General features: G+C 39.6%; 1 protein-coding gene across 3 annotated transcripts in view; it reads left to right on the top strand.

The window, feature by feature from the left end:
• The window catches only part of jagn (jagunal), a 30,349-nt gene extending 10,238 nt beyond the window's left edge, over positions 1-20,111 (top strand). For all 3 annotated transcript variants that reach the window (XM_076204087.1, XM_076204086.1, XM_076204085.1), the window contains 4 exons: positions 8,427-8,568; positions 11,250-11,342; positions 12,255-12,377; positions 15,962-20,111. In XM_076204087.1, coding sequence (XP_076060202.1) covers positions 8,427-8,568; positions 11,250-11,342; positions 12,255-12,377; positions 15,962-16,090 — 487 coding nt within the window. In that variant the 3' untranslated portion in view covers positions 16,091-20,111. The remainder of the gene's footprint in view (positions 1-8,426; positions 8,569-11,249; positions 11,343-12,254; positions 12,378-15,961) is intronic.
• Positions 20,112-20,169: the final 58 nt, after the last annotated feature.

Below are 20,169 nucleotides of genomic sequence, written 5' to 3'. Positions count from 1 at the left end.
CCAGCTGTTGTTTGCGGACGACACTGCACTTGTGGCAGGATCAGAGGAGGGATTGAGGAAGTTGGTGACAGAGTTTGGGAGAGTGTGTGATAGAAGAAAGCTGAAGATAAATGTGGGTAAAAGTAAGGTGATGAGATGTACAAGGGGTGAAAGTGGCAGTAGACTGGAAGTGAGCATTAAGGGAGAGCAACTGGAGGAAGTGGATAGTTTTAGATAATTGGGTGCAAAAGTGACAGGAAAAGGTGGAGGTGGAACGTAGATTGAGAGAAGCGAGTAAATGCCTTGGTGGATTAAAAAGTGTAATGAGGAATAGACATTTGGGAATGGATACTAAAATGAGTATGAAGGAGTAATTGTGCCAACAGCACTATGGAGCAGAAACATGGAACATAAGAGAGGAAGAGAGGAAGGACTTTGAATGTGTTTGGGATGAGGTGTCTGAGAAGTATGATAGGGATTACTAGGCTAGATAGAGTGAGAAATGAGGAGGTGAGGAGGAGAACAGAGGTGGAACGGGGGTTGGGAGATGGGGTTGATGAGAGAGTATTAGGATGGTTCGGACACATAGAAAGAATGAGTGAAGAAAGACTAGTAAAAGAGGTATGGAAGGCAGATGTGGAGGGAGTGAACATGAGGGGACGTCCTAGGATGAGGTGGATAGATGGGGTGAAGGGAGCTTTGGGGAAGAGGGGAATGTCTGTTGAGGAAGGACGGGAGAGGACAGAAGACAGGGGTGAATGGAGAATGGTGGTATTTGGATGATGTTGTGATTGCATGAGGTGGAATGGGCAGGGTGATGGAGGGTGAGGTAGTATGTGTGAGCTAATTTTGGCGCAGCCCGAAGGGATTTCTCCTCATCTTCTCCTTTATGCATGGGGGGAAGGAGAGGCGGGGTCGCCGATTTAATGAAGCGGCCTTGCTGTGGATGTGCTGTGTCTTGCGACACTGCTTCTGACCCAGGGCAGTGGACAAGATGCAGGGATGACCCGTCATCCAGGAGGTGCTAATATCAGAGGGCGGGGGAGAGGTGTGGAGTGTATTCAGGGAGGGAATGGGTGGGAATGATTGTATGCCTTTTCCTTTTTGGCTACCTCCCTTGTAAGGGGGAAAGCCTTGGTATATGTATGTACACATCCCCTACCTGTCCTAAAACCACAGTTCCTCTCCTAATCCTCTCAATCAAGACCCTCCCATAAGCCTACCCAACTACACTCAAAGGCTTTTTCCCCCTTACATGGGGGATAGCCAAAAAGAAAAAGGCATAGAAATCACCCCCACCCATTTCATTTCCCATATATTCCACTCTCCTCCACCCTCCTCCCTCCCTCCTATCTTGGCACCTCCTGGATGACGGGTCATCCCTGCATCCTGTCCACTGCCCTGGGTCAGAAGCAGTGTCACAAGACACAGTACATCCACAGCAAGGCTGCTTCATAAATTTGGCGACCCCCCTCTCCGTCCCTTCATGCAGAAAAGGAAAAGACAGGGAGAAAACCCTTTGGACTGTGTCAAATTTTTTCTCATACATACTTCCTCACCCCTCATCCCCCACCCACTCCCCCTCATGCATCACAGCCTCATCTATACACAACCCTTCTCTCTCTCACTCTCTCTCTCTCTCTCTCTCTCTCTCTCTATATATATATATATATATATATATATATATATATATATATATATATATATATATATATATATATATACTGTATAGATATATATAGAGAGAGAGAGAGAGAGAGCTAGCAAGCCTCTCTTTATGTGATGGGTTGTTGTAGCAACAGTGCAGACTTCTGGGGCTGTGCCTAAAGTGCTCAAGTTAAGACACTTTTGTTGTAGTAGAGCCACACCTTCCCTTCCTTGTCTTCTCCTTGACTTCTCATAGGAATTGAGTTACAGAGGACAGGATACTTAGTTCCATCACTCCATCTCGTATCCACCTTTTATGTCCAGAGTGGGGAAACTCAGTGGCAGTATTCTTTCTTCCTCCTACCACAGGGGACAGAGGCAAAAATTGAAATATATATATAAACTCAAAGAAGGGATACAAGACTGATATATGTGTGTGTGTGTGTATGTCTATATTTATATACAACCTACCACTTACCACACAATACATCCACAAAGAAAAAAATGCATTCTTACCAGGGCAGTGGACAGGGTGCAGGGATGACCCGTCATCTAGGAGGTGCTAAGATGGGAGGGAGGGTGGAGGGGTGTGGAGTGTTTTCAGGGATGGAATGGGTGGGAATGATTTTATGCCTTTTCCTTTTTGGCTACCTCCCTAGTAAGGGGGAAAAAGCCTTGGTATATGTATGTATGTATGTATGTACCAAAATCACAAAACAGGTTCTTCAAGATAGACAACCAAATTCACGACTCCCCCAAAGCCCCCCTCATCATCAGTCCCACAGAAAAATTTCTCCCAAGAGATGCAGTAACCACACTAGCACACATGCATTCAGGGCACTTTCTAGCTCTAAGGCAGTACCTCCATAAAGTAGGCCTAGCCATAGAATTAAACTGCCTGAGATGGAACCATCACTCAGAAGACATTGAATACCTCATTTTGAACTACCCCACAATAACCATTCATGGATAACAACACAATATGTCTTCCTCGGGTGATGTATGATCATGTCTGGTGGCAGTGGATTGATTGATTGAAATGAATTTTACACCTACCATATTACTGAATTACTGAACATTAATCGGACAAGTGCCTCATTAATACAGAAATAAGGTATATTCATATTTAAACTTAACTCCATACTGTGACTGTTACTTGTCTAAAGAACCAACAGTTATAAGCCACTTAGCATATCTGATAGTAATGTTTGCAACTCTCATCACATATACAGTCTAAATCCACCACATGAATGAACTAAATAAACACAACCATTGCACTAACCTAGGCCTCTAGACATACAGTAAACCCTCACTTAAAATGAACCTTGATATAACAAATTTCTATTTTAATGAACACTGAACCTACTGAATTACATCCCATATTTAAGGAACGATTTTCATTTGAAAAAAAAAAAAGACAAATGTAATGCATGTGTGCCTTGGTGACACCTGCAGTTGGATAGCAGGTTGTGCAGTAAGGTTGCATGGGAAAGGATTATTTTCTACTAAGCACTTTGTGTACAGTGACCTCATGTTTAACCCATAAACACCCAGGGCTGTCCCTCCATGCTGAGTAAAATAAGACATTAGCCAAAGCAAAGAGGACATTTGGCTTCAGTGAGTTGATGAATTTTCAGCTTTAACAAACAATCCTCCCCCATTTTGTTCATTATAGTGAGGGGTTAATGTATGAAGAGAGGATTAATAATAAAGCTATCCTTGAAACAGCACACTGCTATGACTTCAATTCTATATTTTCTCTATCACCTTGGTAACCAGTAGTAATGACATCAAGTCTGCTCTGGTCTTCAGCTAAGCTACACACCAGATCACGTATGTGGTCCACTTGATCTATGAACTGACAGGGAACTGAGGAGGTAAGTACTTAGTACCATGCTTCTACCTCAGGTCCTGACACTGATTTGAAGCATGCTCAAACGTACTTGTCAGTTGGCTACCTAATGTAGCTTTATGAGATGTATTATGGTAGTAGATTGAAATTTTATCTATGTATCTGTATACCAAAGGCTTCCCCCCTCCCCTTATAAGGGAGGTAGCCAAGACAAAGGTATGCACCCACTCACACCCATTCCATTCCCATCCACCACCCTTGTTTCCATCATATCGTAGTTCCTCATGGATGAAGGTAGTAGGGGGAGGAAAGAATTCAGGCACTGTGTTTCCCATGCAAATTGTAAAAGGCAACAAAATAGAACAGAGTGATAGGACTAAGTATCCTGTTCTCTGTAAAACTTCCTACAAGATTGAAATTAGACACCATGAAATGTAGCTCCCAAATATTTGCACACCATGCTCATCTTTGGGGTGACATGTGGCACTGGAATGTCTCTTTTACCATTCTTCTCATTTGATCTGTTCATATCTATTATTTCAGTCTTCCTATCTCATGTTTTTACTTGTAATACACAGGAAAAGATCTATACTTGCCCTGTCCTTTTTCCTATTAATGCTGTGGTCTTTAGGAGAAACTAGGCAACAGATTGATTGATGAAAGATAGAGCATTTGAGAATAAATTAAATGCAATGCACTTGGATCATGAAAAGAAAAAGGGACGACATGATCACTTTGTTCAGGTCAGTGAACGGAGTAGATAAAACTAATGGAAAAGATATCTTTGTTTTGTATGGGGGAGGCATAATTATTGGTTCATCTTCTAGGCTCTAAAGTTTGTAAGTTCTGTTCATCTTGCTGGTTGTTGGAAACCATGCTGTGCAGGCATAATCAAGGGTGGTTCTTAAGAATTGCTTGTAGATGATTAATGGAGCTTCTTTCTCATGCCCAAAGTCATTGCTTGCAATGGGTTTAAGTAGTATTTTCTTGTTGATGGTCTGTCATTATTCTGGTGGTGCTTTCTTGTTGAATCCCTCCTGCGTGTGTTGGGTTTGTGAGTAGCATACTGTTGGAAGGGCCCTTTTTGAATCCCTGTTAATTTGGGGAGGAGGGTAGTTTAATCATTCCTTTCTGCTTCAAATCTTCATATCATCTTGGATACAGCGTACAGTAGTGAGATTAATCTGCATGATGCTGGGTTTTTAGTTGGTTGTAATGAAGGTATTACGTGGGCTCTTTTCATGAGAGATGGAATTTTTATTGTACATGCAGGAGTGGATGAAAATATCAGTCGACTTATTGGATTTTAACTAAGCTGTTTTAGACGGATGTTTGAGGCCTTACCTGGGCCTCCAGTATAAAGAATTTTTCAATTTCTATATTGCTTTTTCTATATCTTGTTGGAAAAAGGTGAGGGGTGACATGTGGGTCTTTTTTGAGAAGTGTTTGTTGATTATTTTGCATTGCTGTTTTGGTGATAGTATTTTTTCTTAGGTTACTCCAATAGCTTGGGTTGGGATGGGTTCAATATATACATATATTTATTCATTTATTTATTTTATTTTTTTGTAGTAGTAGTAGTAGTAGTAGTATCATATAACTTTTGCTGACCTGAATGGTTACTGAAATAGCACTGGTGTCTGTAGACGGAAATTGGTGTGCCAAATGTCTCTCTTTTTTCCTATGTTTTCCAATTTGCTTTTTGTTGTTCAAGAATGTTCTCATATGTAGAATATATTTTTTCTTTTAGTTCTATAGTGACCTTTATTGGGAAGCTGTCTGAGAGGAATTGTATGGTTTCCCACACTTGTGCTTGAAGGGAGGGTGAATGCATTATTATGTCAGAAGCTACGTATTGGTTATATTTAAGAAGATTCCTAGTGGGATGGTTACTGGAATTTAATATGTTTAGATTCTAGTATATTATGTCCTGATTGGTCTACTGTTTGTGTGTTCAGCAAAGTTGAGTGAAATGCATTCATGTCGCCTAGCAGTATGTGGTTTGTTCGTGAGTTGAGGGATGTAGTCTCAGAAGGCTGACGTAGTGGGTGGTAATGTAAATATTTACAATGTTGCAAGATGTTTTCTTCACTCATGCTTGAATTGGGATTAGTTCTGTTGTGGTGTATGTTTGTATTTGTATTAAATGCTGTGTCCTGCCAGCAAGAGGTTTCTCCAACATCAGGGGAGGGAAGACCTGAAGAAGTGTCACAATTTGGTGTTTTTTTTTATTTTTATTCACTGCATCAAACCTGGCCACAGTTTGACCAGTTCTAACAAACGAATTGCCTGCATGCTTTTGCCTTTAATCAGTAAAATTTCCTTCTTACACTGGATATGAAAAAAAGGCAAAATGCAAAATATATCATTACTTTATTTATTCGCAAAAACTGTCTTATATATGAGGCATGCACAAGTGCCAATGGCAGGTGCCATTTTCTATATCTATAGGCCTAGTTTTTATTCCTATTTACCAGGCTTCACACAATCTTTCCACTTTATCATTTTCTACCTATCTGAATCTTGCAAAGGACTAAACACAATTTGTGATGGCACAACTTCCATACGCCATCATTGATGTAGGGACCCCTGACTTCTTAGTGCAATTTGTGTACTCCTCCACCATACTCTGCAGCAATTTTCATCCAGACCTTGTAACTGGCATTTATATTTTAGTTTACATATTTCTATGGTCCTATATTTCAATATCCAGCTTAAGATAGCTTAGCAGTGATCAAATCCAACATGATAATATAGATATTGGCACCACAAGATATCAAGTTAGGGCAGTCACAATATTATATAACTCTCATGGGGATATGTGGACTAACATTACCTAACACAACTTACATAAGCTTCTGAATTACTTTTAGCTTACTTTACATAACCTACTGTATGACAGATCATGACACATCTACACGACACATGGTGACAAGAAGGTGCAGCCCCCATGGGCACATAGTCTGTGAATCAAGCTCAGAAACTTCTTTAATCAATACCCTCATCATCTCATTCTTCACTACACATAGCAAGAATTCAAAAATCTTTCCAAAGTTATCTAAAAGCCCCAATCTAATTCTCACTTAACCTGATAAATATATGAATAAAGCATGTCACACTTTAAAGCAATATACTTTTGTGTTGATGGCATAGATATCAAAATTGATTACATATTATCACATAATGTGATAAATATACCACCTAAGCACCAAGTACATGGTTAGTGTAGTATGCACCATTTTCTATTACAGGTAAGTGAGAGTTTAAGAAAAAAATTATACTGCTTTAGGCGTTACTCAAGCATATAAAAGGAAACTTGGAGTGTTTTAGATATAGCTTAGTAGTACATAAATGTAGGACAAATTTTGAATCTTTACCTTGCTAAAATGTAGTTTATTTGTTAATGTGTCACTTAGTTATTGTACTGTATATGTATACTAGATTGCTCACATACTTGAGCATAGTAATATTTGCAAAGGTTGCACTTTGATTAACATTGTTGAGTTGCCGTGTAGTTTTTGCCAACATTGAAGTGCTAATTAGTATATACAATTAGTATATGTTTTATTATATTACATTTATGGTATTTTCTGTAGTTTTTTTGTTGTCCAATAAGTTATTGTACTATTTACATGTATTGATCTCCATAACTTCTTGAATTCAAAATTGATGGAATGAACTTGAGGGAAAGACTGAAACTAAGATGGATGGATAGGTTGAAAGGGGCTTTTAGCAAAAGAGGAATGTCTGTTGAGGAGGGGAGGGAGAAGGCTCACAGCAGGTATGAGTGGAGTTTGGTTATGTATGGATGATAATTTAACACACATCAAAAGGATTTCTCCTCATCTTCTCAATTTTTTTTCACGAAGGTTCAAGAAAGGAGGGTTGCTATATAAAAGAAGCAGCTGGTCCTACTCTGCCTTGCTGCATTGCCTCTGACCCAGGCAGTGGGAAGGAGATATGGATGACCCCACATCCACAAGGAGCTAAGAGGATAGGGAAACAAATAGGTGATGGATGGGAGTAGAATTTATTTTCACTGGATGCAAGCCATTTCTGTTGTATTGACCTAACCTAAACATTTCTTCAGTCTGTCTTGTTACATTTGGGTCATTCCCTAGAACCATAAAAGTAATTTCCCTAGCCTTTTACATTTCATGTTCCTGGCATATCCTCCATGAAGTGATGTGGTCCTCTCACCAGCCTAAGAGTATGACATATCTAGTTCTGTCACCAATATCTTTGACAAGAGATTATATTTATATATACCGGTATATATAAAACCTATTAGCACATCAGTTTCTCTTTTTTACTATTCCATGATCTATTTAAAGGTAAATGTATCCATCTCATTTGATTTTGTCCTAGACTCACTTGTTTCAATGGTATTTAGAAAATTATCATCTGCCTGTCATTTTCTCTTTTTAGTTTTACAGTCTAGTTCCTGTATCAGGCATCTGTGTATATATATATATATATATATATTTATATTTATATATATATATATATTTTACAAGTCTTACATGGAACCATTGATGGGTACCTGTATGTTGTGGTCCTGGAAGATGAAGAGTGAAATGGCCCATTTTCAAAACCTATCCTCCTCCTCCTCCTCCTCATCTCTTTCAGTAATTGGAACCCAAAGGTGCTGACACGTCTTTGATCTGGACCCAAGATATCTCTCTGTCAGCTTCATCTGTATTCCTTACACTTTTTCATACACAATTGACAACCAGCAACTGTTCTCTCTCTACCATTTTCAGCCAGTGACATAGAAACAATCCCACATTAATAGAGCATCGACAATAGTCCAAATATTTTTCAGGGAGAGATCTGTGAGAGATTCCAAGGACTGTTAGCTCCAGTGTTGGGCTTCAAGTTTTCCACTCTGCAAAACTCATGGTAATAGTTAAATTAGAAATGTCTTATGTATGTTATTATTTTACAGCGCACTGAATAAAAGCCGCCTGAGGAAGTGCGTATTTGCTCACCTACTGCTGGCACTACTCATGCTCATCAAGCTTACCCCAGACTTCCTTGACAGACTCGACATCTTTATCCTCGAAATTGAAGAGCTGGAAGTTCCTCAGGTAAGATTGGGTGTCGTGAGGTGCAAGTGGGTAAATGAGGGTACTGGTGTCAGCGTCTTGATATATATTTTTTTGTTGTACATGAGTTTCCCCCAGATTCTGTGAACTGGTTTGATCACATTTTCTGTTTTTATTATTACTCAGAGTAAAAGAGAACAAGTAATAAAGCAGTGACTTTATATTTTATAATGTGAGTAGTGTGATGCAAAGTACATATGGCAGCCAATGTTGTGTGCGAGAATTTGAGTGGCACTGAAGTGATTAAGATGTCAAGCTGGAGAGCAGTAATGAGTGGAGTTCCACAAGGTTCAGCTCTTGCACCAGTAATGTTTGTTGTCTGTGTCGATGACTTGATGAAAGGAACAACAAGCTATGCCAACATTGTGCAGATGACGCAAAAATCATGTGAAGAGTAAAAAATGAGGATGACAGTAGACTATTGCAAAAAAGGTCTAGACACTATTTTTGCTTGGAGCCAAGAATGGGAAATGAAGTTACAAAAATGCTAAATACTAGAAATGGGCAGTAGTGGCAAAAGACCATCCTTAAAGTATTCCTTGGAAAGTACACCCATTACAAAAGCAAAAGAGGAGAAAGATTTGGGAGTGTTGCTAAAAGACAACCTGTCATCTGACAGACATATCAGCAAGATTGTGATGGAGACGAGAGACTGCAGAAGATCAAAGTGGCATTTAACTATATGAATGAACAGATGATGGAAAAACTCGTCGAAACTGATCCATCCAAGGTTGTAATGTGCTTCAGTATTATGATCCCCACACAGAGTGAAGGAGCAAGATCAAGATAATACAAAGGGCAACAACCAAACTGGTCCCCAACCTGGCAGATAACTCTGAGTGAAGATTAACACTGGGTCTGCCAACTTTGAAAGATCAAAGATCAGTGATGGTAGGTTTTAAGGTCACTACCAGTGATAGTAGGTTTTAATTCCTTCTTGTGTGGGGAATGCCCTTTTTGTTTTTGTATTTTCACATATTGAGAGGTTTCCTTCTCTGCCACTGGTCAAAGGGCCTGGCCACCCTACATTTTGTGCATGACCTGCATAACCACAAGCATGGCAAGGTGTGCTTGGCTGGCCTTAGGGGTGAGAGAAACATGTATCGGTAGAGTGGCCCAGTTTCCAGCAATGGGTGCAGTAGGGATGCCACCTGTTTTTTATACAATGCCCGCAGCTCCATTTCCATGTGTTTTTGTGCACTCTGGCCCAGTGAGGAGGGTGTATGTCGTCCTCTTGAGGGGGTGTCTCCATCTCTCGGAAATAGCGAGGCGAGGAAAAATTTGTGTTGTGGAGGCTGAACCCTTCATCATGGCATTGTCCAGATGGCTTCTGATACAATCTGCCGAAGCAGGCGAGTAAAAGAATTGTTGGAAAGCCTTCTTAAAATTTCCCCAGTGGTTGGAATGTTTACTTTGTGGTTATTTAGCAGATATAGCAGCAGCATCAACAGATTTTATTTATTTATTCATTTTATTTTTTTTGCTCTAATTTTTTCTGCATTGGTCAGGTATTGTGTTACACATTGAAATGAACAAAGGAATGTCTGCTATAGCCAGCTGTGCCTTGGACAACTCACATGGCCAGTCTCATGAGGTCTTTTGTTATGCCTGGGTGACATATTAGTTCCCCCCAAAAAATATTGCTCTTTTTGCATTCACCGAGTGGTCCTAACAGTGCTATTTATTTTTTGTAAATATGTGCACCGAGTTTAGAATGAGTACATATATAGAATGTATCGCCTCTATTCCACCGCCACCATGGTAATGCGTGATCAAGGCAAAATGAAACACAGGGGCTCTGTCTTACTTTATTTGTCAGTTACTTGTGTGTGCGGAGTGAAATGGTTATTTGCGAACTAAGAGGACGGGTTTATAAGAACCCGTTTATAAGAACACAGGATGCAGGGATGACCCATCATCCAGGAGGTGCCAAGATAGGAGGGAGGGAGGAAGGTGGAGGGGAGTGGAATATATGGGAAATGAAATGGGTTGGAGTATTTTCTATGCCTTTTTCTTTTTGGCTACCCCCTGTGTAAGGGTGAAAAAGCCTTTGGTATATGTATGTATGTAAGAGGACGGGGTTTGGAAGTTACTTTGAGGCTGCAAACATACTGCATTCATGGTGTGTGACTAGTGTGCATGCTTTTTCGAAGTGTAATGACGCACCTCCGACCTGGGCAACCCATGCATGGGGTAGCTTGGGTCGCAGTTCAGGGTCTCAGCCAATCATCTCCCAGGGCAGCAAGCACGTGACCTAGCTTGCGCAGGGTGGGACCAGAGCTTCCATCACTGGACATGCTTGTCACTACACAGCAAGAGCACTCAACTCACCATAGAAATACCATTTTCTGTATAGATGCACAAATAATTGGAATAGCTTAGGTGATATAGCCCAAGCCCAAATAATACATGAGTTCAAATCTAAATATGGTAATTGGAAATCAAGGATATAGATTAAGTTGGACCTGTACATGAATTTGAGGCTAGGTATAATAGAAAGAGAATAGACAGGACCCAATGAGCGTTGCTCCTCTAGTATACTACAGTCAGGTAAATACTTCTTTAAACACTTGATCTCATATACACAGAGGCTTTTCTTTTCCTCCTCCCTTCATTGATGAGTGTAGATAATGTAGATTCATTTTTATGTTGTCCTTTTTCAGCCTTTGAAATGGGAGTATATTTGGGTGTGCGGGTCAGTGGCAAGTTTTCTTGGTCTTTCAGCCATAAGAAAAAACAAGGTTAGACTTCTTCAGGTAAGTTGAACAGAAATTGTTTACTTGTTTAAATTTTTTAGTTTTGATAGGTGCTAAGATAGAGTAACAGAAACTGTGATATGGAAAAGTATGTCATATTTGCAGTTGTTAAATAACTAGAGGTCAAATGAGAGTGGAGGAAAAAGAATAAAGGGAGAATTATGATGTTTTGACACATAGGATCATCATCACAAAGTTGACAACAGTTAATGTTGTCTTGTATACATGTGTAGTCATCTTTCATGATGCATAGAATACCTATTCCAAATTGAGTCTGTAGCATGGCCTCTGTCATCATTAATGGTTAATTAGCCTGTGGCTGTAGACAAGTAAAACCTTCGCTGCAGTTAATGTTATTGGATATATGTATACAGCTTCCATAGTTTGTCATTCTCTATTCATCCTTTATCATCACAATATTGTTCCAGCATAGGCTCATGTCTGTCAACATGAATTACTAAAAATTTTTTCTAGATCTTTTTGTTGATACTTTAGTATTACCACTACTATCTCCTCATTGATAGGTAGACAACTTTTGAACTGGAACATGAGAAATTATAGAACCTGCATATATAAATTTAAACATTGACATTAACCATGAGAAGGTTCCATATGTCTAGCTGTGGAGTGTCATTTAGGAAATAGCTCTCTTAGGGATCATGAAAAACCACACCCACACATGATAACATTGTTTTAACTGTTGTCAATTTTATGATCAAGACCTTGCAAGTCAAAACACTGAAGCATTAATTCTCATTTTATTCCTCATTTTTCACCTGACATCTTCACTTGCATCTCCATTTATATTCTAATACAAGTGTGTGCAGTCCAATATTGTATATTTGATATTTACATTTCTATTTTGTTATATGTTTATGTATTTATTTATTATTATTACTTTTCTTATGCCAGATATATTTTGGTCTCATAAACTTGTTCTCTACTGTGCCCATTCTTCTTGCATCCATGGTATTCTTCACTGAATTTTGGAAGTACTGTACTGATGAAGATCCACAAGGACTCCAGATGTGGCAGGTAAGACTACTTTGTCATGCAGGGGGTACTTGTGCTTGTATTAGGATCAGAGGAGGGTTTAAGGAAGTTAGTGACGATGTTTGGGAAGGTGTGCGAAAGAAGGAAGTTGAAGATAAATGTGAGCAAAAGGTGATGAGATGTACAAGGGGAGAGGATGACAGCAAATTGGACACGAGTATTAAGGGAGAGAGACTGGAGGAAATGGATAGCTTTAGGTATTTGGGTGCAAATGTAGCAGGAAATGGAGTGGAGGTAGAATGTAGATTGAGAGAAGCAAATAAATGCCTTGGGGGATGAATAAGTGTAATGAGAAATAGTTTGGGAATGGATGCGAAGAGGTGATTGTGCCAACACCACTGTATGGGTCAGAAATGTGGAACATAAGAGAGGAAGTTGTGTGTGAGATGAAATGCACGAGAAGTATGGTAGGGGTTACTACTCTGGATAGAATGAAAAACCAGGAAGTAAGGAGGAGAGCAGGGTGGAAAGGGATAGGGTTCATGAAAGAGTATTGGGATGGTTTGGACACATGGAAAGAATGAGTGAAGAAAGGTGTGGAAGTCAGAAGTGGAGGAAGTGAAGATGAGAGGGAGACCAAGGATGAGTTGGATGGATGGGGTAAAAGGGGCATTGGGAAAGAGGGAAATGTCTGTTGAGGAAGGGAAAAGACAGAAGATAGGGGTGAGTAGAGAATGGTTGTGTATGGATGATGCTGTGATAATGAGAGTGGGTGGGGGGATTAGGGGAATGTGTGAATGATATTTTGATGCAGCCTGAAGGGATTTCTCAGTCTTCTCTTTTTCTACCTGAGGGAAGGAGAGAGGAGGTCACCGATTAAATAAAGTGACCTTGCTGTGGATGTGCTGTGTCTTGCTACATTGCTTCTGACCCAGGGCAGTGGGCGAGATGTAGGGATGACCCGTCATCCAGGAGGAGCCAAGAAAAGACGGAGGGAGGGGTGTTGAATGGGAGTGAAGTATGTGGAGATGAAATATGTGTGAGTGGATTTATGCCTTTGACTTTGGCTACCTCCCTTGTAAGAGGGAAAAAGCCATTGGTATATGTATGTACCAAAAGCCCTTTCCTTTTTTTAACTAAGTACATTGAACATCCTTAGAGAAACAAATGGATATGTGCACCACCCTCAGTTTGGTCACAGTTTATGATACATACATATGCCAACAACTTTTTCCCCCCTTACAATGGAGGTAACCAAAGTCAAAGGCCCCCACCCATTTCATCCCCACATACTACTCCCATTCACCATCCCTCCCTCCTTCTTTTCTTGGCTACTCCTGGATAACAGGTAATCCCTGCATCTTGCCCACTACCCTGGGTCATAAGCAATTTTGTAAGACACAGCAGATCCACAGCAAGACCACTTTATGTAATTGCCAACCACCCCTCTCCATCCCCTTGTGCAAAAAAAATGGGAAGACTGGGAGAAATACCTTCGGGCTGCATCAAAATATCATTCACACATACTCCCTCACCCTCCTCCCCATCCCTCACCGACTCCCTTCCATACATCACAGGATTGTCCATACACAACCATTCACCCCTAACGTCAGTATTCTCCCTTCTGTCCTCAACAGATATTCGCCTCTTTCCACCCCTTTAACCCCATCCATCAATCTCATCCTTGGTTGTCCCCTCATATTCGTTCTCCCCAGCTCTGCCTTACACACCTCTTTCACTAATCTTTCATCATTTATTCTTTCCGTGTGTCCAAACATCCCAATCCTTTTTCATCTCCCAACTCGATTTCCACCCCCGCTCTAATCCTTACCTCCTCATTTCTCACTATCCAGCCTAGTAACCCCTACCATACTTCTGAGGCATTTTATCTCAAATATTCTTCTCTTATGTTCCACGTTTCTCCCCCCATACAGTGCTGTTGGCACAATCACCCTCTTAGCATCCATTCCCAAAAGTCTATTTCTTGTTACACTTTTAATCTCCCACAGCATTCACTTGCTTCTTTCAATCTACCTCCACTCTTCCCCTTCCTGTCACGTTGGCACCCAAATTTGCTGTCATTCTCTCCCCTTGTACATCTCATCACCTTCCTACTGTGGGAGGTATTGCAGATATATGGGATAGGAGGAAAGCTGTTAAGAGTAGTCGAGTTTTTACAATAGTAGAGCCTGTGTTAGAATTAGAAATGGAGAGTGTGGGGGACTTTGTCAGGGATGTGTTATGTTGCCTTGGCTGTTCAATTTCTACATAGATGGGGTGGTGCTAGAGGGAAATGGGCCGGGGATTGGAGATGGCAAACCTCTTCAATACGAGTCAAATTCTCGCAGGCAGCATCAGCTGCCTAATATACGATGGATGATGCACCATAATACTCGCATTATAATACATAAAGTTACAGTTGTATTATTTCTTCTCTTTCACTCTGAATATTAATAACCACAGAAAATATGGTCAAGCCAGTTCACAGAATATGGGGGTTACACAACAACAACTACAAAATAAATATAATCAAGACTCTAATACCGGCATCCTCATATATCACACACCTCACGATGCCTACATAGGCATCGTCATATGGAAGGGGTTATTCCCTCCTCTGATCCTACTACAACTGGCTTATCTCCCATTTTTCTCCATTTTCTTTAACCCTTTCCATACAAGGACGCCTACATACGAATCATGAGACATGAGTGGGTATATGAGTATCCTGGCATAGGTGTCTTGATTATATTTATTTTGTAGTTGTAGCTGAGTGACCTCCATATTCTGTGAATTGGCCTGATCATATTTCCTGGGGTTATTAATATTCAGAGTAAAAGAAAAGGAGTAATACAGCTGTAACTTTATATTTCACATCACGAGTATTGTGGTGCATCATTGAATTATCATACATTAGGCATCAGCTACTCAGGAGACTTTGACTTGTATCAAAGAGGATCACCATCTCCAATCCCTGGCCCATTACCCTTGCATTTACCTCTCGCACCACCTCATCCATGTATAAATTGAACAGCCAAGGTGACATAACACATCCCTGGCAAAGTCTCACCTTTACCTCAAACCAATCACTCTCCCTTTCTAATTCTAACACAGGCTCTACGACTCTCGTAAAAACTCTTGACTCCTCTTAACAAACCCCCTTCCTATCCCATATATCTGCAATACCATCCACAGTGCCTTCCTGTCTACCCTGTCATAAGCCTTTTCCAAAGCCATACAAGCCCAAAAACATCCTTACCTTTTCCTAAGGCTTTCTCACATATCTGCCTTACCACAAAAATTTGATCCACACAACCCCCTACCTGTCATTGGCATAATGTTCCTCACAAGTACTCCCTCTGTTCCTCTCCTAGTCCTCTCAATCAAAACCCTCCTATAACCCTTCCCAACTACACTCAACAAACTGATCCCTCTGAAACTACTACACTCACACTTGTCCCCTTTTCCCGTGTGAAGTGGAACTATAAACTATAACAGTTTATGGTACAATATGGAAAGCATGCTCCAGTAGTGAAGAGTAATTTTCATACATTTTAACAAAGTCTTACTGTAGTTGCTTGCATGTAAACAACGTTCATGTAATTCAAATTTTGTTTGTATTGCAGGGTTACCCGTTGGCCGTTTTGTGGTACGGTTTTATTCTAGCAGCAATGCAGGTACATATTTTCACTCTCATCTTCTCCTGGAAGCTCATGGATGCATGGAAAGCAAGAGGTGCTGCAAAATCAAATTGATGAGGAAAAAGTGACAAGAACTTTGATATTTGGACTAAAATATTGGTTGTAAGAATGTTCTGTGAATTAAGTATTTATTAAACTGAAGACAAGGGTTGCTGGTCACTAGCTTTTCAATACATGTTGATTTTATATCTACTTTTATCAGTTTCATAATTTTTAAATGTATGGTCAGATGGTACAACTTGTTTCATATTCAAATATGGAGAATTGTTATATTTTGAAAAACATGCATTCACTCATAAAATCACATTGGGGCTGACATCCTTGAAAGAAGAGAAAAGGGGAGATTTGATCACCTGATACAAGTGCACAAAGACAAAAGAAATTCAGATACAATATCCATTGAGGAGCAGAGAATATAGGGGGGAAAAATCTTATAAAAATGACAGGGAGATCTTAAATTCAGTTTCCCAGACAGGTGGAACCTACTCTTAATAGAAATGGTTAATGCTCAAAGTGCAATATATACAGTAAGTTTTTAATTATGTTATATGAAATGGAGATACTTAAAAAGTAAGACTGAGCTCTGGGTTCCAGTACATTCTTAGACCTGTAAGACATGTACAGAAGAAATGATTGTTGGACAACATGAATAAATTCAAGGTGGAGTTTGATAAATGGGAGATAGACAGGATGCGAGCATAGTTCCAATCCAAGTATGATGGAGAACATGAAGCAGGATCCCACGAGTATAGCTCTTTTCCTGCACAAGATTAGGTAAATACACACATGTATGTCCGAAGGATGTTAGGAAACGTAAGTGTATGAACAGATGCATCAACTCCTGAAATAGCATTGAAGATACTATTGTTGAATTCAAAACTAATAAAGGTATAACAATTGGAGAAAGAGGTGGAACCCCATAAACATAGCTCCTTTTTCCGTTTATTAACATTAGGTAAACATACACTTGTGCAGATAACCACACTCTTACTTTCACACAAACACCATTCATGAATTTAAGAACAAACTAGATGTTGCGAGATACAAAGACGGGTCACCACAAGCATAGCTTCCCTTCCCATATAATACAACTAGGTAAGTACACATAATAGGAGATGGGACCCAACAAGCGTTGCTCCTTTCCTGCATAATACAATTAGGTAAACAAACACACAAACAAAATTTGGCAAATATACTCTTACTCTCCAATTATCATACCTGGCTATAAATTTGCATATGCATCTATATGGAAAACTTTGTGTTTGTTTGTATCTGTATATTTACTTAATTGTAAGTAAATACACATTCAAAGAGCATTGCCCAAGATGGTTACCAGCCTTGGAGGTGAGTCATACAAGGAGGGGATGGAAACACTAGACCTGCCAACAATAAAGAATAAGAGAAAGAGGAAACCCGATTGCAATGTTCAGAGCATTGAAAAGGATGGACAAAGATGACATTGAAGATTTCTTGATCTGGGATTGGAGGTCTTCAAGAGGTGCTAATCTACTCAAAAAGACCACCTGTCAAAAAAAATTCAAAAGTTTCTTGAATAGCTTAAGGGAAGAAGTAACACAGGCTGGAACCATACATGAAAAAGAAAGGTATAATAATTGGAGATTAGGAGACAGGACCCCATGAGCATAGAACTAGGTAAATGAATGTAGCGCACACTCTGATCCGTCCAAGGCGAATATGCATCAATAGTATGGTACTGACACACACTGAAGGATACAAGCAGGATCAAGAGTAGTAGCAACCAAACTGGTCCCCAGCCTGGCAAATAAAGCATACAAAGAAAGACTGTGTCTGCCAATTTTCAAAGATCAGAGAGAAAGAGGTGATATGATTACATATTTGGGTCACTAAAGGGGATAGATTACATTGACAGAACGGATCTCCTGATTAAAAATGGGCTTTAAGAGGTCATGGAAGCAAATTAGGAAAGCAACATGTTTAAAGGATGTAAAAAAAAATACAGTTTTCCATATAGATGCATAAATACTTGGAATAGCTTAGGAAGGGATGTAGCCCAAGCTCAAACAATACCCAAGTTCAAATCTAAATGTGATAATTGGAAATCAAGGATATAAATTAAATGGGAACTATACATGAATTTAAGGCTAGGTATGACAAAAAATTAGAGAATAGGAGATGGGACCCAACAAATGTTGTTCCTTTCCTATATACTGTACTACAATTAGGTAAAAACACACACACATACACACGGACATAATTATGCATTCATACATTCATTAATTCATTCATTGAAGAAGTCAGTGCCCAGGGATATTACAAAGTTCCCAGGTTTCAGTCCAACATCAGTCTGAAACTCTCCTCAGAACGTCAGCCAAGGCAAGTCTCAACCCCCCCACTGTGGTGCCCAGCCACAACAGTAACCTCCTCAGTAAACAGCAGAAGTTCATGGGCCCAGGCAAGGCTCAACCTGCCAACCCCTCGATTACGCGCCCAGTGCGCTGCCACTTTACTAGCCAGGAGTCTAGTCTTTGCTCCACAAAAATTACATTAAAACTGTCAGTATTTCAATGTTATTAAAGTATTTCGTCCATATGTTGTAGAAAATGTTATTGATGGGAAATTGTTCCCTTTTGTTAGAGTTTGATGTTGGGAAGTATGCCATGGGATATCTTGGGAGAGAGAATGGGGTATCGTTTACTGGCATAATCCTTGTATAGTTTACAGTTTTGAAAGAACAGTCCAGTTCCAAAGTCAGAAGTGAGTATAATAGGTTGGGCACCTGTGGTGAGTCAAATTCATAGCATGTGAATACATTTCTACTGATATTGTGTCTTTTGTGTCCAACTTTCTTACCTGTTTCTTGTACACACAGTGTTGATGGACTTAGACATGCTCTCATTTTAAGTGCTACAAATTTGTTTGGACAAAAAATAAAAAATAAAAATAAAAAATAAATAAATAGTCCCAATTTGCATGTCAAGATTTTCTTGAAGGTTAATTTGATGTGAATATTAAAAATTACTTAACGAGGGTATTAGTTTATTTTATGTTCATTGGGAATGTTTTATGTTTCAGTTTTGATGGGAATCTTCATTCATATCTTGAGGCTTATATTTTCTTCTTTTCTTTTCTCCTGAATTTCTTATCTCTAAAACTAGTTGCCTATTTGCATGAGTGGGTCTAATGGCAAATTAACCCATGTGTTGGATGTGGGCATATACACTTTATAAATAGCATACTAGAAGAGCAATTTGAATCGTATTTCCCTTGAACTGTTGTTCGTTTCCTGGAAATCTTACCTCTGCTGTCACGTGTTATCCCAACAGATGGATGATGCTATTTGCTCCTAACTAGTAATCCCTGACTTGTCCAGGATGTGAGTTTTTTGCAGTATTATACCCTGTTTTGCATGCATAAATCAACTTTTATTTCCTCTCTGCCATTTATTCCATCAAAATTATCTGTTTCAGTTTATTGTTAAATGTTTCTAGATTTTGATTTTAGAAGATAAAAATTTTGTGGTGTAACTTGAGATGTTTAATGGTACTTGTTTGACAATGTGCTGTACTGACCTTTATTGGTATTTTATAATAATGATAATAATAATTGTTGCCTCAAGTTTCACTGAGTGGTATATACCTCAGCCCCACAGTAGCTGATGGTGGTCCTTGGGCCCTTGTGCCGATCTCTCTGGAAAGAAATTTTGGGATGGTGTCTGTGTTGTATTGGTGTGGAACTATTTCTGGATCACCATCTGAAAGTAGTAGGATCGGAGCAGTTGGTCGTCAGCTGTGTGTGAAACAAGTGCAAGAAGTACAGGTTAAGTTGATGGAGAGATCCTAGGCCAAGTCCAGAGACCAAGTGTCAGCCCCTCAGGGCTGCACCTCTTGATAGAGGTGAGGGGGTTGGAGATGTGTTCTGAAAATGGCAGCTCCACTGTCCATCTTGCAGAACCACCACAGGCAGGCACCTACCATTGGTCCCACTGGTATTTTGATAGTGTCAAGTAAATGTGATGAAAGGTTACGAGTGCCTTCAGATAATGGCACTAAGGTTGAATGTACAATTATTTTCAAAATAAAAATATGGAATATCTTGCAATTATTTACCTTCACTGTTAATTATAACTTCCTAGATTGAACTTTGTGTTACGA

Source organism: Oratosquilla oratoria, chromosome 20 (assembly GCF_046742065.1).
Source record: "Oratosquilla oratoria isolate Oo_2021 chromosome 20, ASM4674206v1, whole genome shotgun sequence".
Taxonomy (NCBI): Eukaryota; Metazoa; Arthropoda; class Malacostraca; order Stomatopoda; family Squillidae; genus Oratosquilla; species Oratosquilla oratoria.
Note: the sequence above shows the minus strand (reverse complement) of the source record. Positions and strands in the feature narration are given on the sequence as shown.